Source organism: Crocuta crocuta, unplaced genomic scaffold (assembly GCF_008692635.1).
Source record: "Crocuta crocuta isolate KB4526 unplaced genomic scaffold, BGI_CrCroc_1.0 scaffold39, whole genome shotgun sequence".
NCBI lineage: Eukaryota > Metazoa > Chordata > Mammalia > Carnivora > Hyaenidae > Crocuta > Crocuta crocuta.
Window position 1 is genome coordinate 7525811 of NW_027533334.1, and position 20891 is coordinate 7546701.

The 20891-nt window shown below is 36.4% G+C and overlaps 1 protein-coding gene across 1 annotated transcript in view; it reads left to right on the forward strand.

The window, feature by feature from the left end:
- The window catches only part of STK3 (serine/threonine kinase 3), a 236211-nt gene that overhangs the window by 20469 nt on the left and 194851 nt on the right, over positions 1–20891 (forward strand). The window contains exon 4 of the mRNA XM_077748229.1: positions 5231–5345. Coding sequence (XP_077604355.1) covers positions 5231–5345 — 115 coding nt within the window. The remainder of the gene's footprint in view (positions 1–5230; positions 5346–20891) is intronic.

Below are 20891 nucleotides of genomic sequence, written 5' to 3' on the forward strand. Positions count from 1 at the left end.
GCTATCTGATTGTATTATTGCATAAACTTCTTCAGGGGCTCCCCATTGCCTTTTCTAGTCACTAAAGTTTACTCATTTGTCTCTCTAGCCCCTGCCATTAGGCCATATATATTGTTTAGTGAAGGTTGATTATTTTAAAATGATACGTAGGGGCGCCTGGGTGGCTCAGACGGTTATGGGTTGGACTTCAGCTCAGGTCATGATCTGATGGTTCATGAGTTCAAGCTCCGCATTGGGCTCTGTGCTGACAGCTCAGCCTGAAGCCTCCTTCAAATTCTGTGTCTTCCATTTTTTCTGTTCCTCTTCCCCCTTTTGGTCTCTCTTTCTCTCAAAAATAAACTTAAAAAAAAAAATAAAATGATACATGAATGAATGATGAATGAGTTTGAATGAATAATGAATAATGTCATAGGAAACAGACTGAGTTAGAAGTCCCAGGTCTTGAACTTTCTGAGCATATTAGTACCTGTGTATATATATTTTTTAAATTATGGCTTTAAATTNGGGAGGGGCAGAGAGAGAGAGACAGAGACAGAGAATCCAAAGCAGGCCATGCACTGTCAGCGCAAAGCCCAAACTCAGGGCTCAAACTCATGAACTGTGAGATCATGACTTGAGCCAAGTTGGGTGCTCAACAGACTGAGACACCGAGCCACCTCTAAATTTTAATCTTAATTTGCCAGTCTTAAGTTTATGTTCAGTGTGCACAACATAGAAGAAAACTGGCTTACTGTCTTTTAGCTTGCCAGTCTAGGTCATTATCAAATTGTGTTGAGTGTACCTTGAAAATATCTCATGAATTTGTTTTCTATTTCTTTTACTCCCATTTCAGTTCACCAACATCTCTTTTTAAAAATGTAGGTTTTGGGGCACTGGGTGGCTCAGTTGGTTGAGCGGCTGACTTCGGCTCAGGTCATGATCTCACTGTTCGTGGGTTCAAACCCTGCGTTAGGCTCTGTGCTGACAGCTAGTTCAGAGCCTGGGGCCTGTTTCAGATTCTTTGTCTCCGTCTCTCTCTGACCCTCCCCTGCTCACATAATCTCTCTCTCTCTCTCTCTCAGAAATAAATAAAAAACATTAAAAAAATTTTTTAATGTAGGTTTTTTTATGGTTTACGTATGGTGAGACCAGTGATCAGGAGATAAATTGTTATACTTAGAGATCCCAAGAGGAGGGAGCCTGCCACACAAGAGTGGGTGGAAGGGGAGGGGAAGCTTATACAGGGAAGCACCAGGGTGAGATAGGAGGCACAGGGAGAGAGTGGAAAACATGGGCAAGAGCCTTTATTGTGGTTCTGAGGGCAGGAATAGATGGGGTAGGGTAAAGGGGTATAGGATTGGTTAGTTTGAATGATTTCATTGAGCAGTGATTTCACTGGGTATAGGGAAGTCCCTCATTGTCTGGCACATGGCCCTGGGTTGATGAAGTTAGGAGAGTAGTGGCCCTGGAGGTGGTTGAGGGTATGGACCCCAGATTTGTTTGATTGCATAGGAAAGGTATGCTCACAGGTGCTATTTCTAGGAATTAGCTAAGCCTGTGAGAGATGGTGGAGGCCGTGTCCGCAGGTCTTAGATGTCAGTGCATCGCAAATACAAAAAATAAGAAGATACGCTCAATGCGATCTCATGCATACATAGATTAACATAATCTTCTAATTGGTTTACCTGTGTCTGTATTTGTTTTCCTATGATCTAGCTTTGATGTAGAATCCAGAGAAATCTTAAAAGTATAAATTAGATCATGTTATTGCTCTGCTTAAAATTCTTCTCAGATCTCCTCTTGCATATCTAATAAAGCCCTCACCTTGGTTTTTGAGACCTTTCATTATCAGGCTTCTTCCTCCATCTACAACTACATTGTGTTAAATCTTAATCTTCACTCTGTTCTAGGTACACTGATCTTTTGATTCCTTGAGAATGATTTACTCTTTCTCTCCTCAAGCCTTTGCACAGACACTTCTTGGTGCCTGGATGTTCTTTATCTGGTCAACTTCCAGCCAATCTTTGAATCTTCCTTTCCCCTGTTACTCTTTTGGGGAGGCCTATATATTAGGTTCCTTCTGTTAGCTTTTCTGTGATTATTCATTTGTTCACCTATTCACTGCTTTTGTTCGTACCTGTAAGAAGAGAGGTATGGAGGATAAAATGGAGAGCAAGCCAGATTGGCACGTAACCTCATAGAGCTTCTTTTCTTCTGGGGGAGACAGAGGAATGTCCCGAGCCAGGGACCGCTGGGGTATGTGGCTGTTGCGCTGTTCTTTCATATGATTTAGGAGCGGTTTTATGTGGAGAAATGATGAATGCAGAATGTAGCCTCAGCCACAAACCATGAGAGACTTTTGAATGCGGACAAAAACTGAGGACTGATGGCTGTGGGGGGAGGGNCTAATTATATTTATCTGTGGGTTTACTTCTCCAGTACCAGTGTGTTCTCATGCTGGTGTGTGCTCTCTGAGACTGAGAGTTGTGTCTGTGTGGTTCGCCACTGGCATAAGCAGAGGGTCAATGAATGAATGTTGAATGGAAGAAACTATATTCACTTATGTGTCCTTAACGTGACTGTTTAGTTCTATCTGCTTGAATACTTTTTTAGGTTAAAATTATTGAGGCCATGTTTTACGGTAGAGAACTGCTGGGCTTGATCCATCTACTTGACTATGTATTAGAATGGACCACGAGGTATTTTTTGAAGAGCATTTTACCTTTCCCCAAAGCCATTTTCTTGATTTATCACTAAAGACAGAGATGCTTTTTCAGGTAGCTGTCCTGGTTAGAATCCCTAATTTTTGTAAGGACCATCAGTGCTTAGAACTGCTAATTACTTAGAGTATTGCAAGATAAAACATATGTTTTCTGTGTGCCTTTCAGTGAACATGATCTTGCTATGTAACGCTTCCAGAATTTTGAATGAGAATATTAATATTTAAAGAAGTTCTTTGAAGGATATTCTTCTGGAGTGAAGTTTAACTCCCTGTTCAGAGTCACCTAATTGAGGTTTTAAAAGACCTGCTGAATTAGAACCCCTAATGTGTGGGACCTGGGTCACAAGTGTTTCTGAGGCACAACCAGGTGCAAGAGCAATACTCCCAGTAAAGGTTTCTACGTAGGCACTCACATCCCAAAGAAGTGTATATAAAGAAGGCTTTTTAATGTTTCCCATAAGTTGAAGTTCTGGATCTACAGATTAATTTCATTTGTTTGTAAACATGCACGTTTCTTCAGTGGTTCAGTGAATGATTAGGAACTCCTGGTATTTACTTTCCATTCCCAATGTCTACCAAAGTTGAGTGTGTCTGCAAATTTAAGGTGTGAAATGAGAAATAATGAGAGCCATGGGTAGAAAGGTAGATGTTGAAAGGTCTTACATGTGATATAAAGTCGTTAAGACCTTTTCGGTAGTGGAAAGCAATTGATTGGAAGTTTTTTTTAAGTAGGGTTGTTTTTTAAATGGAAGAGCAATATGATCCAGTGTATTTTATCTTTATTTTAAGGAAGGTAACCTTGTTAACTATATGGAACAAAGATTAGAATGGAGAAGAAAGCTGTGACAAAGAGACCAGTTAGGAAGTGAGTCTGTGCAAGAGGTAATGATGAACAGAAGGATAAACCCCAGGGTTGAATTCTAGCCTTGTAATTACCTTTTTGGGTTAAGCCCTTAAGCTCCAACCAATCTGCTCTACCCTTGATTTGAAGACTTAGCTAAAATTGTAAAGGCTCTACTGAGAAGTCTTCCCTGACAGTCTTCTCCTGACCTCTTGTTTTGATGGTCTCTTTATGTGGTCTTTTATAGTACTTTCCATTTATTTATTTATTTATTTTTTTGCTAATTTGATTCATGTGTCTTCCATTTCTGCCACTTTTCATGATAGCTGCTACTAGATAGAAATATCTGTTGAACAAGTTGTCCCCTAAACATGCCATTCTTGGTTTTTCTCTTTTTATTTTGTTTCTTCACACATGGCCATTCTTTTTTCTAGAATGTTGTCTCTTCTCCACCCATATTTTGAGGTTTTATCCTTTCATAGTTCAAATACCACCCTTTGTACAAGTTTTTTTCTGCTGTCTCTACCATGGTCATTTGCTTATTTTAGCTCTTGTAGCATGTAAGCTGTATATGACTTAGCTTATGCTACCGTGTGTTTTTCATCTTTTTATGTATTCTGTGACTATGGATACTCTGCTTCTTTGAGTTGGACAAGATGTTTTACATATCAGTGTATATAGCTTGCCCTTAATAAATACTAGGTAGATGGGGTGCCTGGGTGGCTCAGTTGGTTAAGCGTCCGACTTCAGCTTAGGTCATGATCTCATGGTTTGTGGGTTTGAGCCCCATGCCAGGCTCTGTTCTGACAGCTAGCTCAGAGCCTGGAGCCTGCTTCGGATTCTCTGTCTCCCTCGCTCTCTGACTCTCCCCTGCTCACACTGCCTCTCTCTCTCTCAGAAATAAATTTTAAAAAAATTAAAAAAATAAAGATTAGGTAGATATTAAATAAATATTTGTCTCTTTTTCTAAAAAAATTTTTTTAATGTATATTTTTTGTTTTTGAGAGACAGAGAGAGACAGGGAAGGGGCAGAGAGAGAGGGAGCCACAGGATCTGAAGCAGGCTCCAGGCTCTGAGCTGTCAGCNTCAGATGCGTCTCTTTCTAAGTCTTCCTAAAAGCAGGTTATAAACATATTTTATTCTGCTCTGAAAGACATAAAACTTCAGTTCAAAAATATTTTAAATTGTTTTAATTATCTGCATTTAAAGCAAAAATATTGTAACTACTTATCTCTGGATTTTTTAAGGCCCAAATAAAAGAGAATTAAATTTTTTTTTGGCCTGTTGAATTATAGAGTATTTTAAAGTTGAGAATTAATATTTGACTGAATGTGGACTCCCTTAAAGGTTTATATTTAAAATGCTTTAGTTAAAGGAAATATTTTCATTTGTTCCTTATGTTATACACTAAGTCCTTTGCCAAAACAAAACTTACTTTCTTGGGAATCACTCAGAGCATTTGGGCCTCCTCTGCTTTGTAATCCTGTTAAATTTCATCCATGAGTTAAAGCCTAATTATGCACAGTTGGTAAACCCTACATATAGACGATTTGATGTACAATAGATGTTTACCCATGAAGTTTACTTATTGGAATGTTATAAAATGTTGAAAATACTTTGTATTGGGATTAAGAAATGATTTTCTTTGGGAATTAACTAAGTTTAATTGTCTATATATTTTTCTTTAGCCCATATGTTGTAAAGTACTATGGCAGTTATTTTAAGAACACAGACCTCTGGATTGTTATGGAGTACTGTGGCGCTGGCTCTGTCTCAGACATAATTAGATTACGAAACAAGACAGTAAGTATTTTTAAATTGTTTTGCTAATCTCATTTCTAAAGATTCATACATTAGGACCTGACTAGGTGGTATTTTGTTACAAAGAAAATATCAGTGTGAGAAAAGAAAGATTTTACGCTGTAAAAAGATCTAGTCTGAGGTGTGAGAACCAGCTATATATCATAGAATGGCAGATTTAAGAGTCATATGATTAATTTATTTGTCAGGAAATTTTTGGTAGATCACTGAGAATCTATCATAGTACTCCACTTCCTTCTTCATTTGGAATTAGTGTGTATATTCTTTATTAATATATTTCAATAAATTATGGCCAGAGTTTTATTTAAACTTCATAATTTTCATGGTATTTTCTGTATTCTAATCTATGGCTGGTAAACAATTGAAGTTTTATGTTTCTGAATTTTAAAAAATAATTGAAAGACAGTTTTTGTCTTTATTTTCCAAAATAGTGTCAGGATATTTCAAAATGATAAAGCTAGCTCATATTTTGTGTGCGTGTGTGTGTGTGTATATACATATGTGAATTCAGATTAGTGAAATATGTTATTTAATAATACCTTTTTATGGTTATGTTTTAACCCTAAGTAAAAGAGCTATTAACAAAATTGTTTATGCTCGAAATGCATCTGGTTTACTTGGATAATTTATAAGGACAGAATTTATACCTGTTTATCTGTGTATGAGTAAGAATAATAATCAGTGAAATAATTTGTAATTCTGTAGAACAGTAACCTTATTATTATATGACATTATTATATGTTGTCAGACATATTTCACTGAAATACATTCAGAAAAATACTTTACTTGAGTCAATTTGTGGTTAACCAGAATCATTTTAAAGTTTGATTGAGGAAGTACATTGTAAGTTTACCCTACTAATTTTTTTCTATTAGAGAAAATAAAGTAAATAGGATTTCTTTTAAAAGACGTAAAATAGAAATTAAAATAACCCCTGTTTTGACAAAATGGATTAAGTGATTTGTGACATTCTAATTATATATTTTAGAATTTCTATGGTGCTTAACTAGTACTTATGTAAATCAGATGACTCTTGAGTTGCAGAACAATACTTTAATTGAAAATAATTATACTCCAGTTAGAGAAGTGTTTTAAAATCATTTCAGGTTAAACCCAGTGCGTTTGGTATTAAAAATTCCCAAACATTAGAAATATAAAGTAAAAGTGTGTGAAATGGAAAATCTGTCTTCTTTGTTTTAAATGTTAATGTTACCATAGTGCATAGATAGGAAATATTTGATTCAAGTACTTTATTATCTTGTTGCCAATAATTACAAACTGTGAAGGTATACTATTGTATGGTTCTAAAGTGTGGGTTTAGATGAAGCATAATCTTTAGGAATTCCTTCACCAGTTATCACAGGAAAGACTTCACTCCATTTATATACTTTTTATTGTTCTTTATTCTTTTCTTCATGTCTCAGTTTCTTAAAGAACTTGTCCTTTAGTATTGTCTTTTATGTGGGTATGATGGCAATAAGTGAAAATGTTACTTCACTTCCTTTTTATATGATATAATTGCTGGGTAAAGAATTCTCGGTTGAAAGTTTCTTTTAGTTTTTGCTTTAAAGAAAGACCACCCAAGTTAAAGATACCTCATTAGGGATGAAGTATTGCTGATTTTTAGTTATTGATTGCTATCTGGTTTTGATTAAATGTTTCCTGGAAAATTAAAGGCACAGGGAAAAACAAGTCTGACTAAGTTATATTCCTTTTAAAAAACATTTAGGGACGCCCAGGTGGCTCAGTTGGTTAAGCATCCAACTTCAGTTCAGGTCATGATGTCGCTGTCTGTGAGTTTGAGCCCCACATCAGGCTCTGTGCTGATAGCTCAGAGCCTGGAGCTTGTTTCAGATTCTGTGTCTCCCTCTCTCTCTGCCTCTCTCCTACTTGTGTTCTGTCTCTCTCTCGAAAAGAAATAAACACTAAAAAAACTAATAAAGTAAAAAACATATGTTTAATCTGTTTAGCCTGAAGTATAACACTGTTTACATCTTACCCTCCCTTTTCTCCGTAGTTTCCTAAGTTGTCACTTCTTTTGTGCACTTTAGAATAGAAATGGCTCCAAGAATAAAACCTGGATTCATATTTGGTGTTTTTGTAAATGTTATTGCCTCATCCTCTCTTCCACCTTTGAGTGCTTCCCTTATCCCCAGGCTTTGTCTAGTAATTTGCATGAGGGAGATCGCCTTCTCTTTGAAACTTTTCCTGTTTTCTCGAGTAGTTTCTTACCTAATTGGTTGATTAAGTAATTATGTAAGTCTTTACTATACATTCACACATAAAGAGCATAATAAATTCTAGCTGCCATTATTATTATAATTTTTACTGTTATTACCTTTTTACATATTTTGACATGTAGATAGACTTTGCACCTTTTTATATGTGTATTGGCTCTTTTGTTTCCTTTCTGTGCCTTTTTTGTCTTATCGTTGGCATTTTTCTTACCAGTTTTCAGGATTGCCTGGAAGTTTGGTAACAGTTCTATGAGCACTTTACATATTTTAAAAGTCAAAAAACTAATTATTTTATTGTCAGAATATATATTAAGGAAGGAGCTTCAGAATATCTCTTTCAGAGGCTTTATACCTTGACCTATTCTTTTTCTTTGGGAAACATCTAGGAAAAGATAAAGGCATAGAATTAAGTTTCGGAGTTAATTGTATTCCAGTGAATGGGTCTGAGGCTGACCAGCAAAGGGTTGGGGCTGTATCTATTTAAATATTGCTGGTTAACGTGGGGCAGATCACAGAGTTGGTATTTGAGATGATAATGAATGATAACTCTAGTAATTAATGGTAGTGGTGCTTGAGATAGGATGAAGGTGAAACCCTTCTATATTCCAGTGGGTGATAAAAGTTTCTCTGAGTCTCCTGGTTGCATTATGAGTAAAAGTCACTATTTAGTTACTATTCATTGACTCTTTCAGCTCCTAAGTATTGGGGATCTATAACTATGTGTGAGTTATTTCTGTGCTCAGACTCAAAAACACAGGTCAAGTCCTAGTATCATATATTTTAGTAATTGACTGTTTTCCAAATTAATGACATTGTTTTGAACCATCTTTTAAGTTTGGCAAAATCTACATGGAGATCACCCTGCTATGGTATCCCATACTTAGAAATCACATTTAATTAGTCAGCTTTTAGTGATTAGAAGAATAGTTGCAGTTGCCTTCTCCTACTATAAGCCACTCAAGGACAGAAATTTTAAGGTATTTATTTGTTGTATACTTGGAAAAGTCCTAAGAAAATAGCTGAGGTTATTTTCTTCCATTTTGACCCATTTTTTGATTTGACCACTTACTTTAACTTAGTCTATGGCTTTTAGTTTTGTGATCTGAGCAAGTCATATAACTGACCGAGACTTTAGCTTCCTTTTCTATTAAACAATAATTAACGTCTGCATTGCCTTACATTTTATTTGGCAATTTTATTTACATTTCAGTTGAATGGAAAGGTTCAAAACATTTATTGATCTAGGTACAGTGCTGCACAGTAGAGGTCCAAATAACTCTAATAAATTTTGCTGTTGTTGCATTGTTGAAGTAATACCTGTATAAAAAGCTAGTTCAACTCCTTGAAGAGTTAGACTTTTGGAGCAGTGAAAGAGAAGCATTTATCCTAACACAGAAGTTCAGAGAAAGCGTGGTAGGAGATATAACCCTTTAGTAGAGTCTTAAAGAGGAGGAGTCTCTATCATTAGAATGCTGACTCTGCCAGAGCAGGTTTTCTCTTCTTTGTTCACACTTTATCTCTCTTCCTAGTCCAGTGCCTGGCATGTAGAATGCTCAGTAAATATTTGTTGCCAGCATGCATGGATGGATGGATGGATGGATGGATGGATGGATGGATGGATGGATGAATCAGAGAAGAGAGGGCAAAGGGCATCTTGGAAGAAGAAACAATGATGTGCTGAATTTATATTTCCCTCTCTAAAAGTTCAGTGTCATACTTCTAGGTCACCTGAAGGAGACAGTTCCCAGCATCTGATTTAAAATGGATTTACTTTTCTCACACTTAATTGCCCAGAATCATTGCCACATTGTAGTTTGATGGATCTATGTTAGGATCATGATGTTGCTATATAATTTTTTGTTTTTCCTGGAGTTGTTTCCTTTTTTTTTTTTCTTTCTCATGGTTAGAGAAGCAGCATATGCCATCTTTATCATTTTGCTAATGTCTTCTACCTTCTTACTCATTTTATCCATTTCCTGGAATTTATGTGATTCTTCCTTTGAGAAGACATTCTTTGGAGCTTCCTGATTTCTTGTTCTAATGTGGACTCATTGCTTTTTAGGTCTGCTGTACAGCTGTGTCCTTGGAATTTCTTTTCACTGGACATTTGGGTTAGTGCCATCATTTTCTTGTATACTTCCTCTTTCCTTGGTTTTCACTCTTGTTTTCTTTTGTTCCTAAACTATCTTTTTCATGATACAAGAATAAGTGGTCAACTACTTGAGTTCTTGCATGTCTGAAAATGTCTTTATTTTGCTTTCACAGCTGATTGATAGTTAGTTTATGTAGAAATTTATGTTGAAAATAAGTTTCACTGAGAACTTTGAGAGCTTTCGTCTGTTATCTTCTAGCATCTACTGTTGCTAATGTTATAGCTAATTACTCTCAGACTCTTATTTACTTTTAGGCTTTTTTACCGCTACCTCCCAAATCTGGAGCTTTTTAGACTTTTTTTTTCTCTTTTTTTTTGTTAAAAAATTTTTTTTTAAATTTTTAACTTGTTTTTGAGAGAGAGGCAGAACGCAGGCAGGGGAGGGGCAGAGAGAGAGGGAAACACAGAATCTGAAGCAGGCTTCAGGCTCTGAGCTGTCAGCACAGAGCCCAAAGCAGGGAACTGTGAGATTATGATCCGAGCTAAAGTCAGATGCTTAACCAACTGAGCCACCCAGGTACCCTAGACTTTTCTTTTTATCCTGATGGTTCTGATACTGCACAAGAGCAAGATGTTTCACAAGGATGTACCCAGGTGTGAGTCCTTTTTATTAGTTATGCTCAGCACTCAGTTCTTTTCAAATAAACACTTGTGTCTTTCTTCAGCTTTTGAGTATTTCTCTGATAATCTTCTGTTTTCTTTATTGGATGGTGAATCTCCTGAATTTTATTCTTTTTTTTTTCTTCCTAGATTTTTTTGTCTTTTCTGGGGAGTGGGTAGGAGGTGGTTTCTTCTACTTTGTTTTCCAACTCTTCTAACTGAATTTTTTATTTTAGGAGTTAGATCTCAATTTACAAGAACTCTTTCATTTTTGATTATTCCTTTTTTGTAACATCTTGATGCTGAGGCATGGTTGCAAAAGTTTTTCTAATCACTCTAAGGAAAATAAGTTTTTGAAAAAGTTATTTTCTGTTTCCTGCATCATCTCTACTTCTCTGTGGTGGTTGTTTTACTTGCTTTCTTTGTTCTGGTCTATCCTATGGTAAGGCTACCCAGCAGAAAGGCTGCCTAGCTCTCACTGGAAGCCTTGGGCAGTGCTTTTTGACAGGCTGGTGTAATTTTAGGGTGAATGGACTAGGAGCTGGCCGTTAGGAGAAGGCCCTGCAGAGGCGATTTGTTCACTTTCTTGAGAGAGGAGCCATTCCTCCCATATCCGCCCCCCATCTGGGGGGTTAAGTGCCAGAATGCATGTAATCTGCCTATACAGAGATGGGAGTAGGGGTAGAGTAGGGATTCCATTTTCTTGTGTTCTTATTCATTTTTCTTCTTTTCAGCTTCCATGGGAAAAGCTAGCCACTGTTTCTATTCCCCTTCTTCTTCCTGCCCTTCCTGCCCAGTGTGCTGATTTGGAGCTCCCTGAAGTTGACTTGGCCATCACTCCTTTGTTGCAGACACCTTCTTTGCCTGCTCTTGGCTGTGGCTCTTTCCATAGAATGCTTCCAGAGTTATTATACTCTCCTGTGATGATTCTTTTGTTATTAGTTTACTTATTTGTGTTAAAAAGTCTCTTTCAGCTTAATGAGGTTTCAGGAGAAGGAGATACAAATAACTGAAAAATTAATTAAAAATTTAGGTTGGCTTTTGAACCTGAATCCGTGATATTCCCCCCTCACCTCGTGTATATTTTTTATTATAACTTTCATATTCTCAGGTGTTTAGTACAAGTACTTTGAGGAGTAGTTTGATAACTTCTTAATATGGTTGAATACACTTACAACCGGGGATCCATCCAGCAATTCTCCTCTTTCATCTGCACCTAGAGAGAAACCCTAGCACAGTTGTACAGTGACACATACACAAGAGTGTTGTCACAACAGAAAATTAGAAGCAAATTTAAATCTGGATCAGCTCCAGACCCTGGACTAGAGGATTGCTAATGTTCTTTCCACCTCTGTAACTCTGTAGCTCTCTGGGAGAGGCAAACTGAGAGTAGAATTCTGGCTGAAACCATTCAGAATACCCAGTACCCAGCTGTGCAGATAAGAATGACATTAAAATGCCAAATAACTGTTGTGTCTTAAAATGTATATGAACATTTATCTTGGAACATAAGAGAAATTTTTTGGTATTTACCTTTACCAAGATAAGATATATTTCTGTGATATTGAGGAGGACTGGGCATTGAGGAAACAAAAAATAATGGAAAAGAAATTCCAGACTGAAGAAGGCTACTTCTAAGTTATGTATATTTGTTTTCCTCAGAGCTGGTGGTGGACTGGTTACTTTATAATGGAAGTAATTGGGAAAGCCAAGTTTTATTTAGACATCACTTCTTTAGAAGTGTGAAGGGCACATTAAGACCATTATTCTTGGTAAATTCTCACTGATTGTTAGTTTTATAACAGTGAGTCTCAACTCTGGTGATAGACTTTTGATAGATATTTAATTAATTTTATTTTATTTATACCATATGTTTTTTTTTTTTTTAGGTTTATTTGTTTTTTTAGTAGTCTCTACACCCAGTGTGGGGCTCAAACTCATGACCCTGAGATCAAGAGTCACATGCTCTTCTGACTGAGCCAGCCAGGTGCCCCTGATAGATATTTTATGAGCAGTTATTTATTTGGTATTGGTATATGTCAGGCATTATTCTAAACACATTGCATATGCTTTTGCATTTAATCCTCGTATAAGAGTTAAACAACTGTTTGAGGTAAGAACTATTACTGACCCATTTTGTAGACGGGAAACTGAATTATAGAGTGGTATAGAGGGAAAGGGTTGAAATTACAGCTAACTGCTGGAATTGAACTGTAATGGTTAAGAGCACAGACTCTGGAAGCAGAGTATCTGGGTTTGTATCCTACATACTAGCTGCACGAACTTGGGCAAGTTTCTTAACTTCTCTGTTAACTCATTTTCTTTCTGCTAAATGGGATAAGAAGACCACCCTACTTCATTGAGTTGTTCTGAAGATGAAATATATAAAGTGCGTGGAATAGCACTTAACACATAAAAACTCTGTATCTATTAGCTGTTGATACTGTCATCATCCTGTCTTCTCACTTATATAGATGGGGATGTCTTTGCAGTCACATGTGCTTGAGCAGAATATACAGAGCACTATGGGACCAAGAACAGAATCCAAGCACTCACCATTGGTACTTTGAATTATCTTTGTTAATGAAGGAGGGATACACTTAATAAGAGAGGTGCATCTTTAGGTGCAGTCAAAGTTTCTTTAATAGAGTCAGACAGTGGCTATTCACAACATATCAGGAAATGTTATTTTAGTGCCCTTTGAATTAAAGCTTTGTAAATAATAGTCTTTTTAGTAAATACTTGATTTATTGCGTTTTAAAAACATATGTTCTGCCTTGATGTGTATTTTGTGTCACTTCAAACAGATTTTTTTTTTCTTGGTGAATTCATACCAATTTCTTATTGATTTATTTGGAGTTTCAAAGTTCAATTATTATTTCATTGTTAATAACAGACATATTTTTTTATTTGTATGGATTTCTATTCCATAAAGTGCTTTTTTGGGGCTGTGTTTTTGGCTCTGTGTTAGTGGGCAAATTCATGTTTGACTTCCCTAATCACTTTGTTGCATGTTCCCCCTTTGTGTAATAGATACTAGTTCATACAGGATTTACAACTCCATATATATTGAGTGCTTTTCTGTTGTCTTCTGATCTCTTTTTCAGGAATCTTTTCATGTGGGAAAGGATTTTAAAATGTCTGCCCACTGACCATTTTCACAGTAGAGTATCAGTTCTCTTTCTCTTCAGATCAAGGGATTATAAGCAGCGTGTATATATGTATATTTACATATGGTGTAAGTAGTGAAAGCTTTCATATTGAATCACTAGTTGTGGGACTTTTTGATAGATTATTAATCTTTTTTTTTTTTTTTTTTTTTTGACNNNTTTTTTTTTTTTTTTTTTTTTGCCAAACATCTGCAATCCAGATTTCATGAAAGACAGCCTCTCTCTGCCCTATAATAATGGCTAAAATATTCTAGTTATGTTTTCTAATATATGTACTTTGTATTGAACAGATTTGTGTTTTTCTGGAAGAATCCCATAAATTTTTTATTTGTAAGACTTTGACTATTTTATACCCTCAACCTTCCTTTTTTTGGGTGGGATGAGATAGTGTGGTGAGGGGTGGGAGGGAGTTACTGAGTTGTTCCCCAGTGTTTTCCTCATGTTGAATACTTAAGAGCCCCATAAATGTATGTGTTCTTTTTCCCAAGAGAGAAGGAGTAAGAGGGAGAGAAATTATGATTGTAAAGAAGTTGGAATCTGAGGCTTGATGGATGTTTGGATAAAGTCTTACATGTAAGCTTCAGTATTACCTTTGAGATTTAGGTATTTCAGAGATTGCTACTTAACTCCTCAACTTTCTCTAAACCACTGACTTTTAGCAAGGTGTTTGGTCACCATTGTATGTGATTATGTCATGTATGCCATTAAAACTAATGGACACTGAAACATTCAAGGAGTTCTGTAAAATGAGAAGTCTAGATGTAATACTAATACAGTTTGGAGTAAATATTTATTAGCTGGGGGAAGTGGTACTATGAAATGAAGGCAAAAAAGGAGACTTATGAAAAGCCTTCATTAAAGCTCCCTTTTAAAAAACGTGCTTATTCTACTCTCTCTGCCCCCAATTATTGAATTCCCTTTGTTTAGAGGCAGAATATAGAAACCAGCTTCAGAGATCTCATGATGTAAAGTATCTGGAATAACCTTTAGCATTTTTAAAGTTGGTCAGTGGTTTGTGCTTTATACAAACCTTTTTTCCAGGAGCCTCCCCACTTTTTGGTTTCAACTTCAAGTTTACCGTATCACTTTCAACTCTTGGTTGTAAGTTACAGAAAGCCCAGTCTAAATTGGCTATGTCAAAATAGGAATTTATTTGCTCACGTTACTAAAAATCTTGGCAGAGCTAGTTTTATGCATGGCAGATTCAGGATCAAAGGAATTACTTGAATTCATCTTTTTATTCTGATACCTCTGTATGGAGTCTAGTCTCACACAGATTTTTGCCTCATTGTTGCAAGATGGCTGCCAGCAGCTACTGGGTTATACTTTCTAGTTGAAATCCAGCAAGTACTCTTGTGCTTTGCTGCTTCTGAATGGGTCATGTGCCTTTTTCTGAGCACATCATTGTGGCCAATGAATATGATGTGGTAATTGGTTTAGACCTAGGTTTTTGTCTAACCTGGAGCTAGGATGGAACTGACTGTTAGAACTACATGTTCTGAGGATGAGGAAGTAGAATTTTCTTGGGGGAAATCAGAGTATGTTAGCAGAAGGCTGAGTGGGTATTAAAATGGCAATATGTAATAGATATTTATATGTATTTACTAAAACTAAAATCAAAACAAAACAAAATATAACAGGAATGAAACACAAGAAAAAAGGGGCACCTGGGTGGCTCAGTTAGTTAAGCATCCAACTCTTGATCTCGGCTCAGGTCTTTATCTCAGGGTAGTGAGTTCAGGCCATGTTGGGCTTCAAGCTGGGTGTGAAGCCTACTTTAAAGAAAAAAGATACCCCTCCCCACACACAATAAAAAACAAAACAAAAATAACCTACCTCTAAATAACTCCCAAAATGTATATTAAAGGTCAGAAGACATATTCAGTGATATTGGGAGTCAAAACTGTTGGGTCTTCATCCCTTTCTCTCTCTGTCATAGTAAAGGATGGAAAGATTGATATTTCTCTGGGAGCCTGTTTCTTCTCTGTCGTCTAGCAATGAATGTTTTGCTATAAGACTTCTCCCAGAATGTCTACCTATCAGGGTTAAAGACCCATAGTTCCTTATTAGACCAGGCTGGACTGACCCTGGTATTAGTTTTGGTGTCCATGGCCACTTTTCTTAAAAGGATTTTCACACACTGAGCAGGTAATAACTGTCTCTAGCTGTACAAGAATTTTAGGAGAATGAGTCCTTTTGTATGGAAAGTAATTCTTGCTCCTTATTTGGTATATCCCATAGAGTGAAATTGAGTTCTAAGTATATTTCACACATACCTCTTAAAGTTCCAAGCCACAGCATTAACATGACCATGCACTGTAGGATTAGACCTTTAGAATTTTTCATAGCAATCGTGTGCCAGATCTTAATCTCTGATTAAGTACATCATACACATTACGCTCCATTACATTTTTTTCTCAATCTCTTGATTGGATTATAAACACTTTTCTTTATGATTTTTCCACATTACAATACAGTTCCTCTAGTAGACTCTCTTCCACCTTAACTAAGTAAATTAACCTTTCAAAGGAATTTTCTTGGCTGCCCTTATTGGTGAACTGCCCAATCCTCACCTTAGTTGCTGTTCTTCTTGGCATTTCTCCCAGTTCTGTTTTCTTTTCATCAGTCAGGCCCACCTTCATACACTTTATTTTTATATTGTACACTCCTTATTCCTTGCGTGAGTGGACTGCCCGTCACTGCCAGATCTACGGTGAGCCCTCCCTCCCTGTCTTCAGCCTGACCCTTAGCACACCATGACAGTGTGGTGTGGTACTTGAGGTGGTGTGGTTTAGTGGAAGGGCTCCTGGAGGTGGAACCAGACGTCCCAAGCGTCCATTCCTGCTTTGTAACTGGGTAGCTCTGTGACCCTGGGTACATTGTGTAACTACTCTAAACTTAAGATGCCTAAGCCTAAAATGGATCTAATATCATATTACTTTCCTTACCTACCTTGGTGTTTTCTTGTGAGGAACAAAAATGATGAGTGTCAGAGCATTATGTAACCTGGAAAATTCTATACAAACTTAAATTGCTGTTTTATTATTATCAAGGCAAAAACTTTAAAAATGGCATATAATTTTTAATTACTAATGATTTAAGAGTTTTGTGATACTTGTTGAAATAGTGAATATTCCCCAACATTAGAAAAATATACTAAAAGATTATTATGTCTTATCCAGTAAAGTTTTGGTTAATTTTAGGAAATCAAGAGATATATATGTTAATTTTCTAGAAGATTGGAATATAGCTCCTTAGGTAGCACATCTCTAATTTTAACAATGTTAGATGGAGAGCTTTTAAAATTGTATAGCACAGTTCTGTATACTTTTAACGAGAATGTGTGAGTCCCTCCCCCCTTAATGATATAAATTAAGGAGAAAAATGCCAGTGATATGAGTAGATTGTAAAAATTTTAAATAGTATGGAAGAAGAACTTAGTGTCTCCTTACTCATCCCTCAATGTTACTCCCTTGAGGTAATGTCAGTTAATAGTTTCTTGTGGGTCTTGCAAACACCTATGTATGCATACCTTATTTTACTTGAGGGATTCATACTATATCTGTGGTGTTCTATACCTTGTTTCTTCTTTACTTTTCTTTAACTTCTGATATATCTTAGAGTCTTCCTATACTGGTACATGTGTGTATGTGACAAAGATCTGTGTGTATGTAACAAAATCTATTTTGGGAGGCAGCTGAGTGGGTGTCAGTTAAGTGTCTGACTATTGATTTCAGCTCAGGCCATGGTCTCATGGTTTGTGGGATTGAGCCCCTGCATGGTGCTCTGGGCTGAGAACACAGAGCCTGCTTGGGATTCTTTGTCACCTCTCTCTCTGCCCCTCCCCCACTCATGCACCTGCATGCTCTCTCTTAATCTCAAAATAAATAAACTTAAAAAAGTGTATTTTTCCCACTATTTTGTAGAAAATGAGTTACAACTTTTCAGTTTTTGTTGTTACAGTTTAGGTGGCAAGAACTTTTGTGTTTGTGTGTTGGCATACTTGTTAGGACCATTGGATACATTCTGAAACATGGCGTTACTGGGTTAGAGGGGAAGTTAATTTTTTTTTAAAGTTTATTTACTTGTTATTTTGAGAGTGAGAGCGCAGGTGGGGAAGGGGCAGAGAGTGAGAGAGAATCCCAAGCAGGCTCTGTACTGTCAGTGTGGAGCCCAATGCAGGGCCCGAACTCATTAACTGTGAGATCATGACCTTGAGCCGAAGAGGGATGTTTAACTGCCTGAGCCACCCAGGCGCCCTCTAAGTTCATTTTTAATAACAATTTTTTTGGTTGAGAGGCTGTTACCAAAGCTATATGTAATTTCTTAGCACTGAGGCAATCAGTGTGAATTATGAAAGAAGTATGGATTTTGCTTTCGGTGCCTTCCTGGTTTACTGCCTGCTCCGACACCTCTTCATCTTCTCTACTTTTGTCTAATTTTGCTTAAGAAATTCATTATTAATTCTACCACAGAAATCTCCATTGGGATTTTAAGCAAGTTGCCTACCTGTTAGCTAGTATAGCTGCTGCTGCTGCTACTATAAATGATTTCATTATTATCTTCCCCACACTAGCTTTTCACACTAGTAGACTCAGAGTTCGCTATGAGAGGTCTTTTTTCCTGAAAGTTCAGATATGTTTATATCATCGTTCCACTTAAAAATTTGTAGATCTATAAAGCAGAGTTTGGCCCTAACCTACCCTTGCATTTTGCACTATTTTCCAATACACATTACTTCAGACACAAAGAACCATTCACTAGTATTGGACTTCATATATTTTTATGTCCATTGCCTTTATACATACCTAGTATTTCCTTCCCTCTTTGGTCACCTGACAGACTTTGTTCATTCTTTAAGAGTCAGCTCAGAAGTCACCTCCTCTGTGAAGCCTTACTTGAGTAGGGAGAATGGTATGGTGAGATTGTCAAGGTTGGTGGGGACTGTATCATTTAAGGCCTTGAGCGTTAAATTATATGGTTTGGATTTTAAGAGTACTTTTCGTGATGCATAATCAGCTTTTGGAACTGCTGTCCTGGAGTGCTCCTAGAGCTAATCCTGTCGTTACAGGCATTACTTAATATTGTAATTATTTGTTTCTGTGCCTTTCCCTTTTCACTCAGTTATGAGCACCATGAAGACAGGGGCTATGTAACAGTTCTCAGTAAATTCTTGTTAGTGCCTACCTCTTACAGTGTGTTTAAGGAACTTTAATGTGGCTGGCATAGTTAAATCTCAGGAAGTGGAAGGTGTTTTTGCTGTTACCAGCATCATCTGTGGAAAGTCCCCTGACTTGGGGACTATAGGGTGATTTCTTGAAAGAGGGGAGTTCTGATCTAGGACTTAACAGACTGTGAAAGATTACGTAGGTGAGTTTTCATCAAATGCTTTTCAAGACTTTATGAAAAGTCCTTGTGAAAATTGAAACTTAAAATTTTATAATAATATATGGTTAGTTGTCTATGGCACTTGAAAGATGAAACCATGTCACTTTTTTCATTTTCTTAATAGATAATAGGTGCTAACTATAGAATTAATGCATTATTTTATATAAATAAGTATGTAAAAAAGGTGGGGTTTACATTGGATTGTCAAGATTCGTTTTTAGAAAATTAAGATTCTTGATTTTGTATGAACTTACAAAAACCCACTTGAATTTGTTGTTACTGACATGAGAACATTATGTCAGTATGTGTATTTTAAAACAGCTCGGGGTGCCTGGGTGGCTCAGTCGGTTATGTGTCCCACTTTGGCCCTGGTCACAATCTCATGGTTTGTGGGTTCAAGCCCTGCTGGGCTCTGTTCTGAGCCCTTGTTCAGAGCCTGGAGCCTTCTTTGGATTCTGTGTCTCCTCTCTCTGCCCCTCCCCTGCTCACACTCTGTCTCACTCTGTCTTTCAAAAGTAAATAAATGTTAAAAAAAAAAAAAAAAAAGCTTGTGCATGTGCCCTTGAGACAATTTGGTGGGTGCATTTTTATCAAAACCATATACATAGTGACATATTAAATGTATCATATTATTATACTAATCATATGACTCTAGAAACAAAAGTAACCAGAGGACTAAAGCCTATCAAAACCATCTTTTTGTTTTTGTACAATGAGATTCTTTTTAAATTTGCCAGTGAATTCATACCAGTATTGAAACCAGATGTGGACTTCCGCCTTTTAATGTATTAGCTCAGCTATAAAAGTCTTATATCGATCCCTGATTACTGAGTATTTCGTTCGTGGTTTATTATATCTCTCCAACTTTTATTTATTTTTAAAATAGACTTATAAAATATGATTCAAGTGATTTTAAAATGACATCGCCCCATTTATATAGTGATAGAAATAAAATTAAATCTGTGTGGTATTAAAGATAATGTAATTAAATCCATAAATGGAGTACTCTGTTGATAAAATTTTTCATTGGAAAGGATTCTGATACCACTCAATGAAGGGTGAACTGTGGCTTGAGAATGGGTCTAAGAGTTTTCTATCTTAGAACTGAAATCTTACATTAGTTAGCTCCTAGTGTATAAATTAAGATGCTGTCCCGTGTGTGTGTGTGTGTGTGTGTGTGTTTCTAAGTATTTTTAGTGTAAACCTGACCATTTTGAAATAGATGGGTATGATCTATCTGAACTGTTGAAAAGTCTTAATTACAGAAATGAAAATGCTACTACTTTAACTTTTATATAGTGATGGGAATAAGTAGTTCCCTGTCTTGCCAAATAGAATTCTAGTCACTTTGGTAACTGGTTAAGTTTATATATAAATGAAATTTCTTAAAATATTTAAGTATTGTTTAAAAACAAAACTGTTTAGGAAAATGACTGTCAACTGTCTGCCTGCCTGCCTTCTTTCCAGTCTTTATAACAAAATAGTTTTTGTAAGGCTATGAAATAAGCATCTTGTTCAAAGTCTACTCTATAATGTCCATTAAGTAAACATAAGTTCCTATCTCATTCTTCTCTATTAGTGCCACAAAATGCTTGTAAAATGTTGCTACAGATACTGCTTTTATCCAAAGTTTGTTTAATACCATTGAAATTTAAAAGCGACCAGGTAAATATTTATTCTTTCAAATATGCTAAGGTTTACCTGCATTTTGGCACTTAGAGGGCTGAAATTTGGCCCATCGCTTTTTTTTTTTTTAACCATTTTCCCCATCTTAATGGAAGGGGGAAAAATGGGCCTTACTTGATTTCTGAGTGCCATTTCATAATAACTATATTAATTCTTTGAATTGTTCTGTAGAAATCTTTCCTTTTTCTTGATGGTGAACTACTTTTTTATTCAAAGTCGAATTAATGCCACTTTCTCTTTCTTCCCCAATTAATTGCTCTTCATTGTAGTCCCATTTTACTTTGAAAGTGTTTTT